At 30.5% G+C, this 16,238-nt stretch overlaps 1 protein-coding gene across 1 annotated transcript; it reads left to right on the forward strand.

The window, feature by feature from the left end:
- The first annotated feature begins 10,483 nt into the window (after positions 1-10,483).
- Positions 10,484-14,466, forward strand: LOC130932807 (adenylate kinase 1, chloroplastic). Its single transcript, XM_057862223.1, has 4 exons — positions 10,484-10,873; positions 12,585-12,725; positions 13,472-13,744; positions 14,005-14,466. The coding sequence occupies exons 1-4, from the start codon at positions 10,574-10,576 to the stop codon at positions 14,146-14,148; spliced, it is 858 nt and encodes a 285-aa protein (XP_057718206.1). The 5' UTR covers positions 10,484-10,573; the 3' UTR covers positions 14,149-14,466.
- Positions 14,467-16,238: the final 1,772 nt, after the last annotated feature.

The following is a 16,238-nucleotide window of genomic DNA, read 5'->3' on the forward strand; positions in this document are numbered from 1 at the left end:
CCAACAAACGTGGCATATTCTGTGACATAAAAATTCTTTGGCATTAACAACTCCATCATCTTATTATTATCATTTATTTTAACTAACTTAAATTAAGTGGAAGTTATCCTCAATTATCTAATTTTTTATTTGGGTGTCATTGTTAAAAAAAAAAATTATCTCTGTATATATTTTAGTATATATGATAAATTTTTAATAAAAAAATAAAAATAAAAAATAATTTTTTAAAAAATTATAATACAATTTAGGATAAAATACTGTTTTAGTTTTTAATATTTGGGGTAAATTTTAATTTAGTTTCTAACATTTTAAATGTCTTATTTTAGTTCTAAAAATTTTTAAACACATTTAATGTAGTCCTACCGTTAAATTTGACCATAATAAATTAATAATTAACAAGATGAGTGACATGAACTTAATAACGTTGCTAATTAAGTCACATATTCTTTTTCTATAGGTTTAAAAAATATAACCAAAATCTTCTTGTAACACTTTTTCTCCTCAATTTTTTTTTTTGTACAAAATTCTAAATCTTAACAATCAATCATCAACGCTTTAAAATAAAAAGAAAAACTTTTATATTAGTGATCATTGGTAAATTGATTTTACTTACGTATCGAAATCAAATGTTATTGGCGTTTCAATATGAGAATTGTTCGTGTCAAATTTAATGGTGAGACAATATTGAACTCATTTAAAAAAAAATTTAGTATTGAACTAGGATGTTTAAAAAGATTTTTTGAATTAAAATAGGACGTTTGAAACGTTAAGAGCCAAATTAGTATTCGACCCGAATGTTGTGAACCAAAATAATACTTTATCCTACGATTTATTTTTTTAAAGCTTTTTACTTAAAAAAGATATTTTAACATAATAAATAAATAAATAATATTTTTATATTATTACATTCAAACATAATTGATAAATAAAAGTATATTTTTAAATAAAATATTCAAATATCAAATTATTTTTATATTTTCAAAAAATTTTACAAAAAAAATTACTCCAAAAAATCTTTTTCTTTTTTTAAATTTATCCAAACAAATCTTAATACAAGATTACAGTGTAACAAAAAGTAATATTAAAAAAATAATAATCTAAAATTATTTTATTTAATTTAGTATTTATAATTTTATATATAATATTTATAATTATAATTTTTTTATATTTGATATTATACATTTTTTAACAATAATTAATACAGTTATGCTACACACACAAATGTTTTTGTCATACAAGACCAATCAAGTTAGCCTAAACCCAACAAAAACCTACTTCAGATTAGAGAACGTGTAAACACGTACTCGTACAACTATTCAGTAGCACGAAAGTTAATATGAAAAACTTCATCGCTCTTGATCAAAACTAAAACAAACTTATTTCAATCATCGCTAAAAATCTTTCAAAATCTTCGCAAAACTCAAGAAAATCTCAAAACTATGTTTGAAATCTTCACCAAGAAATACAAAAAGAGAATACAAAAGATTATTGAAAGTACTGTTTACTAGTCGTCCATTTTTCACTTTTCTCTCTCCATTTTCAATCGTGAAATATTAGATAGTCAAATTTCTGTTTATTTAGTAGATTTATTTTGTGTTTTTGCGTTAAAGTAGATATTGCTGTTCTCATATACAATTCATTTGGTGATAATTGTGTTAAGTAGGTGTAAAAATGTTATTGCAGTGTTTCTCATTTAATTTAACCTATATTTGCATGTGTATTGAGGGATTTGAATATGTTTTTGTGCATGTTTGAATGTTTGCATATTTTGAACTGAGTTCATGTGTAACAATAAGTAACAACTTTCGGTGCATTTTGTCTGAATAGAGGTTCAATTAGTGTTGTTATCCTCTTTTTGTTATAAATAGGCAACAGAATGTTGTTGTAGTACTTCTAATATCATTTTGTGCATATTTGAGTGATTTGCATGTGTTTTTGTCCATGCTTGAGGGATTTGCATGTTTTGAAACTGAGTATAAGGGATTTGTTCATGAATTTGTTGTAACTATTTCATAGAATATTGTTATAGTACTTCTAGTATCATTTTGTGTATGTTTGATTGATTTGCATATCTTTTTGAACTGAGATTGTGTGATGTAATCAAGAAACACTTTCAATGCATTTTATCTGAATTGAGGTACAATTGGTGCACTTGTCCTCTTTTTGTTGTAACTAGGCGACAAAATATTGTTGTAGTGCTTCTGGTGTCATTTTGTGCATGTTTGAGTAATTTGCATGTGTTTTTGTCCATGTTTGAGAGATTTGCATATTTTGAAACTGAGTTTGAGAGATTTGTTCATAGATTTGTTTTAACTATCCCACAGAATATTGTTGAAGTGCTTCTCGTGTCATTTTGTACATGTTTGATTTATTTGCAAGTCTTTTTGAATTGAGATTATGTGATGTAATAAAAAAATACTTTCAGTGCATTTGGTGTAATTTTTAGTGTATTTTATGTGAATTGAGATGCACTTGGTGTTGTTGTTACCTATTAACCTAATTTTTTATTCCTTATAGAAAAAATGACAATTAAGAGAGTTGCTGAGAAGAGCACCACAAAAATGACCAAAATATCAAGTAAGCATATATATGTTAGAACAATCCATTTATGTTTTATAAATATAATTATGTAACATAATTTTCATTTATTTACAAAAAATTTATTATTTGAGGTGCTCCACAAGATCCATTTCTAATATGTTTAGCAAGATGAGCGATGACAAAAAAGTTATTGTCGAAGAATTGGAATTTTCTGTATGAAGCATATCCCAGCCTTAAATGTGCCACATAAGCTCCTGAAAGAATTTACATATTCATTTGATTTATACAAAAGCACACTGGACGCGTGGTACGATATAATCTACATCGCCCCTGATAAAGTAGGAGATGCCATTGACTTAAATGCGTCTGGTAATAATTTATTTTATAATATATTCTATAAATTAAATTTTGGTATTTTTTACATTATTTTCGTGTTATTGAATTCTTTTTGCTGGTGTTATAGGAAAGTCCTTTTCAAACAAAATTGTAATTAAAGAAGTTAATGAAGAGCAGAAGGAAGTTATTGAAAACTTCAAATGTTGTTCGTTGTCACTTTTGACAAAGTCTTTGATTGTCATGAGCGTTGATGGGCCAGAAAATCAGCTAAAATTTAAGAGGATATTCATCCTCTTCATCTAGAAGTGCTTGTTGTTGCCAACAACAATAAACAAAATTTTTTCAGTTTACATGCCACCCATTCTTCGTGTGGACACAATATGATGAGTCCATATTTAATGATAATTTTTTGCTTGAATTTGACGAATTTCATGACAAAAACTCACACTTATTCACCAAAATAGCATATTTTTATGATTTCTCTCTAATTTGAACCTAAATGTGAAAACATGCATTTTTCTGCTTAAGTTGATCATTTTAATTCCATTTTTATTCCATTCGATGCCTGATATGTTTGGTGAGTGATTCCAGGTCCAATAGGTAAGAATGGTTTGGTAGAAGTGGAAGGAAGCATGCAAAATGGGAGATTTCATGAAGAAATTAAAGGAGAAGCACTCAATTAAGTGTGCGTACGCACAAGTGTAGAAATCAGGAAGTGTGTAAACGCACAACCTCCTGTGCGTACCACAAGTGAAAAAATCAGCAAGTGTGCGTTTGCACAAGTTCCAGTGCGTGACTTCATTAATGAAGCCCGTGGCTCGCAATTTTTGGGGCTTCTTGGCCCAATTTTGAGTGTGCTGAAGTTGGTTTGAAGCCTATATGAAGGGGACATCACCACATATCAAGGGGGCCTCATTACACACATTAGATAGATAATTAGGAGTAGGAGTAGTGTAGAGTAGTTTTCTCTCAAATTCTCTCTTAGGGTTTATTTAATTTTATTGTAGCATTTTATAGTTTAAGTTTTGATCTTGGATTTTGCTCATCTTCTTGTAAGTACTCTTTAATTCCTTTTTTTTTAATTTACATCACTCTTGCTACAATTTTCTCTTGTTCAAGCTACTTTGTTAATATATGCAATTTTGATTTCTTGAAGTTTTGATTGATGAATTTAATATTTTATGATTTATACTTGCTTGATTGAGTTTCTATTGTTGATTTTGTGCATAGTTTGGTTTTAGTTTTCATTTTCCTTTACAATTTCTTATGTTTTACTTTTATGCCCACAAGGTATTTGTGAAAATGCCAATTATGAATTTTAAGTAGATTTTCACACCTTAGCTTGGGAATGAGTTCCTAGGATACTAGAGTCGTAATGTCCAACATTTAATGGTAATTCTTAGGTTGTTAGTTGATTATTGTTTCCATTGATGCTAGCTTTTTACTAAGTTAACTAGTAAGTTAGCTAGGACTTATGGATTAAGGTCAATTATGCTTGCTTGACTTACTCCTTGATGTTAGGAGTTGACAAAGTAAGATTAACTCATCATAGTTATCATAGTTGTGGTTATGACGATGATAGAATTCCTTAATTCTCATTCCCAAGTCAAGGATCTTTTATGCATTTATAGCATTTTCACTAAGTTTTGATCTTGCTTTCTTTTGATTTGCATTAATTCCCTTTCTTGATCATTGGTTAGTTCTTTTATTTCTTAGTTATTTTAATCTTTTGTTCCTTGATTCAAAACCCCATTCTCCCACAACCAAGAGTGTGACATCTTAATTGCATAGTCAGAGGGAGACAACTCGGGATTTCAAACTTCCGGTTTTTACTTGTTTTGGATTGTTACAAATCTTTGAATTAAACTTTAATTAAGAGGATTGATTGTCAGTTTGGACTATACTCGCAATGGAAGTTATTTTGTCTAGAAAATCTGTACCGGTGTAAATCCTCATCATCACAATACAAGAATGAAATTTTGCTACTCACGTGCTCAACTTCATCATTAAAGGCATCAAAGATCACAAATTGAAAAATAAATGTGCAATTGATGGCTGCCTCTTTGCACTGATGATCGTATATTTTCATGAATTCACGTACAAGAATAAGCCGATGGATAAAAATTCTAGACCACTGTGGGTGCAACATTGGACTAGGAATAGAAAGAAGTTCGTTAAAAGAATAGAAAGTAATGCAAAGCATGAAATGGTAACTCAACAAAAATCTTTTCCTTTAATTTTGGTTTATTTATTTTAAATATATTATGCTAAGTAATGTTTTTTTTCTAGTTCAAGGTCTCGTAAGAAGAGCACAGCTAAAAGACCAATCAAAAGAAGAAAAGAAGGAAAAAAAGAAGAAACAAAAGAAAAAGACTCTTATATTGGACTCATCTTCAAAAAGTGAAAGTGATTCTAAGTATGATTTTGATTTTGAATATAACTCAAAGGAGACATCGAAGAGAAGAAAACAACATAAGAGAATGGCAAAGAAGTAATTATTATTTTTCAATGTCTTTTATAAATATTTATTCTCTTCATTTACTTCATGTGTTTGTACTTTTTAGGATGGAATCCAAAACGAGAAAGCGCGTTATTGTGGATTCATCTTTTTAAACAGAGACTGAATTTGATGATAAGTAAAATTTAGAAACTATCATTGTAGTACAATTTGTTATTTTTTCATCAAAATTTTCTTTTATAAACAGAATTTTGTGCATGTATTGTCAGAAGTGAAGAAATTCAGAAAATTACAAAAAGAAGGTTAAAGAAAAAATGATAAGCTGTAGAAGAATATGTGTTAATTGTCGGTGTTTTTTAACAATTTTCTATTTTATATATAAACTCTCTTGTTTCTATGTGTTGTTTTCATTATATAAATTCGGTGCACTTCAATTTAAAATAAGGTGCACTGGTACTTGTTTGTGTGACGTTATCATTTATTCATTTCGATAAAATTAGATGTTAAATATAGAACTTCTTATATTTGGCTTTCTTTGGTTTTTAGAGTTTGATGATTTCACAAATAATGGTGGTTGTTGGAGCAAAAGCTTTGATAGACAACGATGAGGGCATCGAAGCACCATACATTATCATGAGTAGATAGCAAACAAGGTATCAATCTTTCTATTTAATAAACTTTACTGTGTTTTCTGTTACTATCCTATTTTAATGTATGATTATATTTTTGTTTTTAGTTGGAATTGTGCAATATATGTGATGAAATGGTTGGAGATAGTTGATCCCAAAAAGATCAAAAAAAGGAAAATACACATAGAAGAATTGAAAACAGGTAACTATCATTAAAAATAGATAATTCTCTATTCCTAAATTATTAGAGTTTAATAAATAAATTTCTTTAAACTGTAAGAACAAGTTGATCATTTCAGACTCGAATATGCTTCACTCATTCTATTTGACAAAATAAATCAACTGAGAGGTAAAGCCATTGAAGAATCTATAGCCATCAGACTCTTCAAGCCATTTGCTACATTATTAAGTCCTTATCGTAGGTTTACATCAGGGGATATAAAAGTCAATAGATTGTGTAATGTAAACTGTTAACAATTTTTTAATGTTGTTTTAAATTGTGTGTACAGTTTTATTAAAACAAACAATTCTTTGGTAAATATTCATTTCAAAGCTTCTGATAGATTCCAAATCTTTTGTCTGTGCTATATTGCAGTCATATTAATCTGAATGAATCTCATTCACATTTATTATATTCAATATACTGAAAAAAAATCACTTGCACTGAAAATTTGTACAGGATTACACCTCAAACTATTAACCATCAAATAATTGCAGAAAGTAATTTAAAAACCAATACTTACTATTGAATAACACAACACAATATAATTCTAAAGATAATACTTATTATTAGATTAAAATATCATAAACAAACAAAAATTAATTCCAAAACGAACAGAAACATGGTAAATAGAACAAGACAGGAAAATACTAAAAATAAACCTTATTTCTATTAAAAAAATAAAAATATTACATAGAATGCATCGAAGTTGTTCAACATAACACTAAAAATAATTCCAAAAAACACCGAGAAAACTATCTTATTCCCTTTATTGAATGATAATTCATAATTTGTCTTTGATAAATGGTGAAATTTGACTGCATCATTGATCCACCATCTAAAAGGTTTAACTACAAAAATAAATCATATATTAGCACAACCATTAACATGCACAGAGATAATTTTACCTAATTAAAGCACATCAGTTTTACCATTGTTAGAGCTTCTTTTTTTCTTTATGTTTGATGCATTTATAATCTATTTTTTGGTATTGATCCCAATCTATTTTTGGGACATCCTCTTATTCTCACGTGAGGCGGGTTTTGAAGGTCATTGATATCATCCAAAGAAGCATCTTCGTATGAAAACAAACATTTTCCTTTACTGTTGGTTTTATATTCCTGCATCTCAACCATCATGTTATCATAAGCACAATGCTAAATCGTTGTCAACTCCTCAAATTTTGATGCAAATTCACAAATATTATGTGACCGAAATACCAAATCATCAAATCTCTTACTTTTTGGCTCCAATAAAGGCTAGTCATAGTTGCTCTTGATATGTGTGCGTCTTCTCTTTATGTTCTTATTCTGTCGTTCTAATATATATCTTAGTGCCACTTTATCTACTCACTCAAAGCCTAACACGCTCAGAGGATGACGGCACAATATCCCTCTTGACTCGAATAATAAGCACTGGTATTTTACTTCCCATGATATCGCATCGTATGTAACCTTAAACTTATTGAATGTTGAATTTGAAATAAGTTCTACAACTTCATATGCTGTAAAACCTAGAGAAAAATCTGTTGATCTTGTGATGTGATGCAATTCATCATTCCTTTAAATTGTGCTTGAACTTTCTTGAACTTCTCGTGAGTATACACATGCTAAATTGAGCTTCTATTGATGGTTTTAATTTGTTGCACATAGTATGACAGTATAAAAATCTACAACATCTCTCTCTCTCTCTCTCTCTCTCTCTCTTTGCTCTATACTTCCTAGGAAATTATCATATTGTTTGATGAATTGGATCAGTAAGCTGTTGCGTGTAATAAATTTATCAAAAAACGCATGCATGATCTCGCTCCTTTGTGTGTTTCTCATCCAGTTGCAGAAGTGGTGATCAAGATAAACTAGAATCCATAAATGACGATATTCGAAAAGTTATGGAAAAAATGATAAAATACATGAATCAGAAACGAAATGAACAAAAAATTAATAGGTTGGCACCTCTATTACACAAGCAAAACAGATAAATATTCAAACACTAAAAATAACAACATTTAGTTAATTCTAATAAAGACACCCTTACTTAAAAACCACTTGTTGTCTTCAACACCATACTTCATAAGAAAATCATTCCAATTTCTACCAAATACATCTTTTGTAAAAGAGTTCCAAACAACATGACTCATCTCTTGTTCAATTTTTTCGTGTCCGTTGTAGCCGTTTAATTTATGTAGAATCTTTTTCATAATATGCCAAATACACCACATGTGAATAGTTATGAGCATACAACTCTCAATAGCCTTTTGCATTGATGCACATTGATCGGTAAGAACGTCTTTTAGAGCCTTTCTTCCCATGCAACGAAGCTAACATTCAAACTATTTGAATGATTGAATATCTTCGTTTTTCATCAAAGCACATCCTATAAGTGTATAATGACCATGGTGATTGACACCAACAAAAGAACCAAAAACCAAATTATATCTAAATCAACCACACATAAACAAAAGATCATATGCACCAAAAGTAGAGTCTCATATGCACCGAAAGTTGTTTCACAAAACACATAAATCAGAACAACAAATTACCTATTTGTATTGTCAGTGGTATCGAATGAAATAACATCTCCAAAATACTCATAGGCAACTCTGCTTCTTGCGTTAGCCCAAAAAATAATTTTGATTGAGTGATCAACTTTAAGTTCAAGCTCGAAAAAAAAATTCTAATTCTTCTCTTTCATTCTTAATAAGTATTTTCCAAATTCTTTGGCATGGTCTAGTTCGAAAATATTACGGACTTCCCTCATAATGTAATTTCTCACATCTTTTTCAATAAAACTTAATTTACGAAAACACCCTGCTGTGTCACAAATGATTGATATATTTTGGTTGGTCTAATTCCAACTTCATCATTATTCTCAATCGTACGGCGTATAAACATGATTAACAGCCTGTGTTGTTTAAGTATTTCTACTTGATTTGGACAATACGGATGTGAATGATGCAAAACAACTTTTGAAATAATCTAAACACCAACGTCCTTCAATATATGTATATAAATTCTTATAGGATAATTTAATCAAGCTAAGGAATTTATCTTCTGAGTTAAAAATGTGTTTGATTTCCATTTACCCTCTATGCTACATGTAATCAATTGGTTCTTAATTTTATTTTCCTTCTTATTTGTGTTATAAATTTTCGTAGAAAAACTTGCAAGTTTAGAGTAATCTTTATAGAGTTTTTCAACTTTTCAAGTGCATTAAAAATCATCCCAACTTTTGGCACAAACTACCCATCAACATCACAAAGAAACTAAAAAACACCAAAAAAAGTTTCAAATTAAACCAAAATGTCTTTTCAAATGCACCGAAATTAGAAATGAAGCGGATTCAACGAAATAACAATTCAAAACTCCTACATTATATTTAAATTCAAACGTCCAAGCATGAATACCAATTTTTACAAACAAAAATGAAATTATTTAACTACGGGAACATCAACTACTAATGAAGAACATTAACTAAGATCGAACCAAACCTCATCCACTTAATTCGTTTCAAATAAATAATCCAATTCGCCATGGTTCAACTGACAATTTGAACTTGTATCATTCATTGTCTTCAAAAACAAAATATCTGTTCAAATTTGATTTCACTGCTTGATTTAAGAAAAAATTGTTCCAAATCTTCAAATCAGATCAAAGAGCATTGATCATGAATAAAAAGAACACAAAAAATGAAAAGAACGCAGATAAGGAAGAAAACGCAGAAAAAGAAGAGAACACAAAAAATGCTTAAAAAAAAACCGAAATTCGCATAGAAAAGAGCTATATATAATGTCGTGTTCTCTCAAAAGTTAGTTAGAGATAATGGCGCATGTAGCTGAATTAAGTTAGAACAACTTAGCTAGACTTAGTTGATTAAATAACTTGGATGGAGAGCTTTATTATAATTAATAAATACGAACAAAAGGAAAAAAAATTATAACTCCGTTTGACTTCTAAATTTTGACCCCAAAACATTATTGGTAAATGGCAACAAATTCAATTGATGTTACAACTTACAACTCAGAAAAAATTGCATATTATGTTCACGTAATAACAATGCCAGTTTTTTTTTTTTAACTAAATAAAAAGAAGCCATACTTAAGCAACACTGCCAAGTGCCAACACACGGTGATTAACGGCGGTAACAATAATTATTAATTCTATTTACTAATGCTAGCTTCAATTTTCTAAAGGCCAACAACACCAATAAAATATAAATCGGAACAAATTAAAGAGGTTTCCAAAATAATAGAAACAATTTCGTTAGAAAATAATATTTTAATAAATAATCAGGGGGCGTGCAATCCCCATACCAATTACCGTTAAAAGGTATTTCTTCTTATTCGCTTTGCTTTGCTTTGCTTTGCTTTAGGCTTTCCTCAGATTCGTTCCAATGGCGGCCGTAACCCGCCTCGTGAAGCGCGCCTCCCCTTCCCTCTCCGTCTCTTCCACCGCGGCAAGAAGGCTCTTCTGTTCCGAATCCAGCTCCCCCGCGCCGCCGCAGGATCACTTCCACGCCCCGCAGCGCAAGGATCCGAAGGACAGGAATGTGCAGTGGGTGTTCCTTGGGTGCCCCGGCGTCGGAAAGGGCACCTACGCCAGCCGCCTCTGCAACCTCATCGGCGTCCCTCACATCGCCACCGGCGATCTCGTCCGCCACGAGCTCGCCTCCAAAGGCCCCCTTTCCTCTCAGGTTCCCTAAACCCTTCTTTTTACTTTTTAACCTCTTCCTAATATTTTTAAATTTGACGGAAAAATTGACCTTTATGTTACATGGTTTTGGTTGAGTTGAAATTTTGAAGTGTTAATGGCGTAGTGTTATCAATTTTATACTTGTGATGTCGCATATCTGGATAGTATTCCTTGTGAAGTGATATTAAAAATGTGTACCTTCTGTGTCTGATAAGCTGTATGGATAGATGTAGTGATGCAATCGTATGATCCTGTAGTACAGGATTGTTATTATGGGGTTGACATCTGTGTGGTAAAGAAGAAAAAAAACATTGATTTTGAGAGCTTGAATCTATAGACTTTTGTTGGACGTAGCTTTAGCTGGAACTGGATCTTAATTCTTAATCTGGTTGTTGGAGTTGAAAATTCTCAAACTCTTCTGATTGTAGATAATCTTCAAGGGTGATGATTTGTGCCATAATTTGCCACTTATCGTTGATGTTTTTTATTTTTTATTTTTTTTCATGATAATCTGTGCAGTATCCATCTAAATTTGGATTTGGCCGTCCTCGGTTACTTAAACAATTTAATTATTGAGGTTCTTGCGTTCTCTTTTTCTACAAGTGTAGCATATTCTGTTCTTTTGATTGCACGTGGAATTTATTTTACTGGGTTTATATGGGGATTTTTCGAAGGTTGAATTTCGGGAAGTTTCAACATTTCGCTGAACCAAATTATTGATGTCTTGATTGTCTGTTTAAAAACAAAAAGAAAAAAAAAAAAAACACAGCTCCAGCGAATTGATCCTAACCATACCTATACTTTAAAAAACCTGCTTTTCAAAAACAATTTTAAAACTAATCTCTGTATTTATTAAAACCAGTTTCTATCAAGGTCTTTTTTTTTATTTTTAAAGAAAATCCTCTTTAAATACTGTCTATTTTTAGAACCTGTTCAATTTTCCTCTGTTTTTCTCTCTCACGTGTTCTTGTATGTGATTTCACTCCTTTCCTCCTCCTCCTCCTCGCTCTCTATTTATGGCCTTGTTTGTTTGGTGCTACATCCACCCTTGATGATGCCTTCTCCCTCTTCGTCATGCTCCATTAGTACAGATCTCGGTGATGATTACCACAACCAATAGTGGAAAGCTTTATTATAATGTCAATCTTTTATTATTGATGTCTAAGCATCTCTTTTTTTTTTTTTTTATATATCATTTTTAAAGTCACTAAGTATTTGAAATTGTATATATTGATGAATGTTGATATCTTTTGAGCTTTTAATGATGCTTATTAATGGTACTTCAAGAGGTCATAGTGTGCCCTAATTTTTATCTGTTCATTTAGAGCTGACAAGGGTGAATGGAAGGTGAAATGGTTGAGAACTAATTATTAGGGCATATTTTTTTTTTCCAAATTAAGGGTTTAGCTAACATCTAACATGTCCCCTTAGGGCATATGATTAAGTTATAAATTAAGAAAGTCTTTATAGAAAACAATGCAAAATTTAAATTCTCAATGCATTTGTTGTGCATTTATTAAAATAAAGTATTTAAAACTTTCTATTACTAGCAACCTTAACTTGGTTAGCTAAACCCATAAATAAATATTAATAACATGAAACGAATTATACATAATAAGACCATATAGTTATATACTGTTTTCCTGTTTCGTCATTCACAGTTTCACACAATCTCTTTGGTCTCTAAATGCAATGTATGGTTTCTTTTACAGCTATCAGAAATTGTAAATCAAGGTAAATTGGTATCAGATGAAATTATTATAAGTTTATTATCAAAGAGGTTGGCTGATGGGGAAGCTAAAGACGAGACCGGATTCATTCTTGATGGTTTTCCTCGAACAATAAGCCAAGCAGTGAGTATCTCTATATTTCGTTATTGTTACACCTCCATAGCACTGGCGCATCAATATTGCTATTGATAGTGGGTTCTAATTTGCAAAGCACAAATTTTAATGAAAAGTGTGTAGGAGTCTTGTTAGAATGGATAATATGATTATTTCAGAAATAACCTATCTTACCTAGATTCTTTGATTTTTTTTTGTTTACAGCTAACCAACTATTACTTTTCACCAAAACTATAAGTATGTTGGATTTAATTTTGTTCCTCTACCGATTGAGCTTTTTTCTTTCCTTCAGAATTTAATTGAATCATGCTTATGTCATCGTTAAAAAAAACTCTTAATGATGACAACAATTAACAGCTACCTTAAAGGTCAAAATTCAAACTCTTCGGTTTATGTCAACACATTTGTGTGATATATCAAAATAATCTAAATTGATAATGGATCAAAAGTAAATGCAAAGCTCCGAATAACCAATTTTTCTCATCTCATTGTTTGATATTTCTTGAGACTAAGTAACCAAATGCAAAGCTCCGAATAACCAATTTTTCTCATCTCATCGTTTGATATTTCTTGAGACTAAGTAACCAAACAGCAGCTTATTTTTTTGCCAACCTTCCCAAACCCTCTTTACCACCCCTCAACCTCTCTCTCTTTCTCTCTCTGGATGCATGAAGTCTATAACACGTTAGTTTTCTATAGCAGCTGTTTATTTGAATAATGTGCATAAAATTTTATTGCTTTTTTCTTGTGCTTAGGAAATATTGGAAAGAGTAATTGACATTGACTTGGTAGTCAATCTGAAGCTCCAAGAAGAAGCATTGCTTGCAAAATGCCTGGGTAGGAGAATTTGCAATCAGTGTGGTGGAAATTTTAATGTTGCTTCCATTGACGTCAAGGGTGAGAATGGGAGCCCTGGAATGTCTATGGCTCCGCTTCTTCCTCCAGCTCATTGTATGTCAAAGCTCATTACTCGTTCAGACGATACCGAAGCTGTAGTTAAAGAAAGGCTTCGCATATACAATGAAATGGTATTTTCCCTGTTATTGTTATTATTATTCAGTTGACTTAATTAAGCTATTGACAGTTTGAGTTCATTGATTCCTTCAAATACTGCGTATGACCCTTTTTTTTTTTTTTAATTTATTTACTATGGAAGCATGTGATAGATCTGAATAACTCTGCATAGAGTTAAAACATTTCTAATTTCTTGTTGCTTCCCATTACCTTTTGACTTTGTTGTCTATTTTATTTTAAACATTCTTATAACTTTTTTCTGTCATGAATGCAGAGTAAGCCTGTGGAGGAATTCTACCGTAGTCGAGGAAAACTATTGGAGTTTAACCTTCCCGGAGGGATCCCAGAATCTTGGCCAAAATTGCTGCAAGCTCTTAATCTCGATGATTATGAGGAGAAGCGGTCCGCTGCAGCATAAGAAGTTGTATTATTGTACCATAAAAAATGACTATTTCATTCTTTGCATGCATATGTATATTGCATGCTTCACAATTTTGCAGGAAAGGAAAGAGAACCATTGTTTGGACCTAATAATATGATATCAGGAAGTGTGATAATCTGAGAAAACTTCTGCCCTGTTGGGATTTCTTTCTATTGTTTTTTCAATTGGCTATATGGCAAAGCATAATTGTTATTGATCAGCAATAAGCCTGAATTATAGAACTGATACTTGTTATTGAGTTGTAACTTAAACTCATGATATATAATTAAAACAGGGTCAAGGGATTTAATATTATTTTACTGGAGTAATTTCCAGGAAGACCCAATTATCGATGATATTTTGCTGATTTAATGTGTTGCTAATTCTGCTGACTAGTGACACTCTTTCCATAAACTGATTGAGTTTCCTGTTTTGCAGGTTCAATCTAAGTAATATTGTATGGCAACTACTCCTATGAAGATGCCAAAAACATTTTTTTATGATGATCCTTGCTTAAAAAGTGTAACTTATTTATTTTGCAACACTTTAAATAAAGATAATACTTTTACTTCAAATGAAATCAAGCTCTACAATCTATCATCCAATGGTCAAAATGATATATCTTTACATGATGACAATTATTAAATCTTCATTGGAGTAGCTATCATATTATATTTGTGTTTTTCTATGCGGGTAACACTAGCAGTTGTGTGAATTTCACAAACGAATCTTTGAACTTGTCTGCTTTGAAATTGTTTTGAGAGAATTAGTAGTAAGTACCATTAGTCACCAAAAAAGTAGTAAGTATCATTAGTGAAGGTTAATTAAAAGGAGAGATCAGATATGCTAAAATTATTGATAAGAACCATAATACATATAATTTAAGGAGAAGGGCCATGTTATTTTTCAGACAATACTACCCTTCAACATCACATTCTCCTCTGATCTACCATATTTCATCTCCCCAAAATTAGAGTTCATAAATTCCCAATTTTGCTAAGGCCAGAAAAAAAAAAATCCCAATTTTGCTACCTGTGGACTATCCCATTATATTTGTAATCCATGAACCCAAATTCATTATCCTATCATAAGGATTGGATGAACTTTTTCAGCTTATTTACATTCATGATGTCGATAACTTCATCATTAAGTTTGCGTGTTTTATTTATTTTTCAAATATCTTTTTAGAACTTTCTCACTTTAATCAAGTACACGAAAGAGTAGGAAAATTCCATAATATAGGCTAAAGGTCCTTTCGGATAATTTTTCCAATTATTTTTCTTCTAGATTTCTTAGTATGGTAATATGGGTTTTTTTTTTAAGTCAGATAATAAGGGGCTTTGAATTCTAGAATAAAAATAATTTGGAGTCTTAATTTGTCTTTTTAATTTTTTTTTAACATTTAAAAATGAAAAAGTATTAATTTTTATTTTGAGTTTAAAAAATATTTAAATTTTATTTATTTAAATATTAAGAGAATAATTAAGTAAATAAATTAGGAATCTTAATCATTAATAATCTAGTATATTGTTGTGATAAGATCTTATATGGATACCCATTTCCAATATGGCAATATAGCTTGGTTTATCAAGGATGACTCTATTTATTGTAGCTTGAAAAATGTCATTATGTGCACCTATAAATAGAGGCTTATAAAGGCTTAAGCCTCTAAATAAAAACACACAACAATAATAAACATTCTCTTCTTTCTTTCTACACTATTAATATCTCTCTCTTTATATTTTTTTATTTGTTACCTCTTCCTTATTTATTTATTTAGTTATCTTATAGCATGTTATCAGTACGAAACTCTAACGAAATTTTAGGAAGACTTCAGGTAACAAATTTTCATTATGTCGAAACTCTCTCATTTTGAATATAATGCTTTTGATATATTTGGAAACAATTATTTATCATGGATATTAGATGCTAAAATCCATCTTGATTTAATGGATCTTGGAGATACCATTAAGGCTGAAAACAATACATCCCAGAAGGATAAAGCCAAAGCCATAATTTTCCTTCGTCGTCATCTTGACGTATGATTAGAAAATGAATATCCCACATTAAAAGATCCTGCACATCTA

This window comes from Arachis stenosperma, chromosome 6 (genome assembly GCF_014773155.1).
Source record: "Arachis stenosperma cultivar V10309 chromosome 6, arast.V10309.gnm1.PFL2, whole genome shotgun sequence".
NCBI classification, from domain to species: domain Eukaryota; kingdom Viridiplantae; phylum Streptophyta; class Magnoliopsida; order Fabales; family Fabaceae; genus Arachis; species Arachis stenosperma.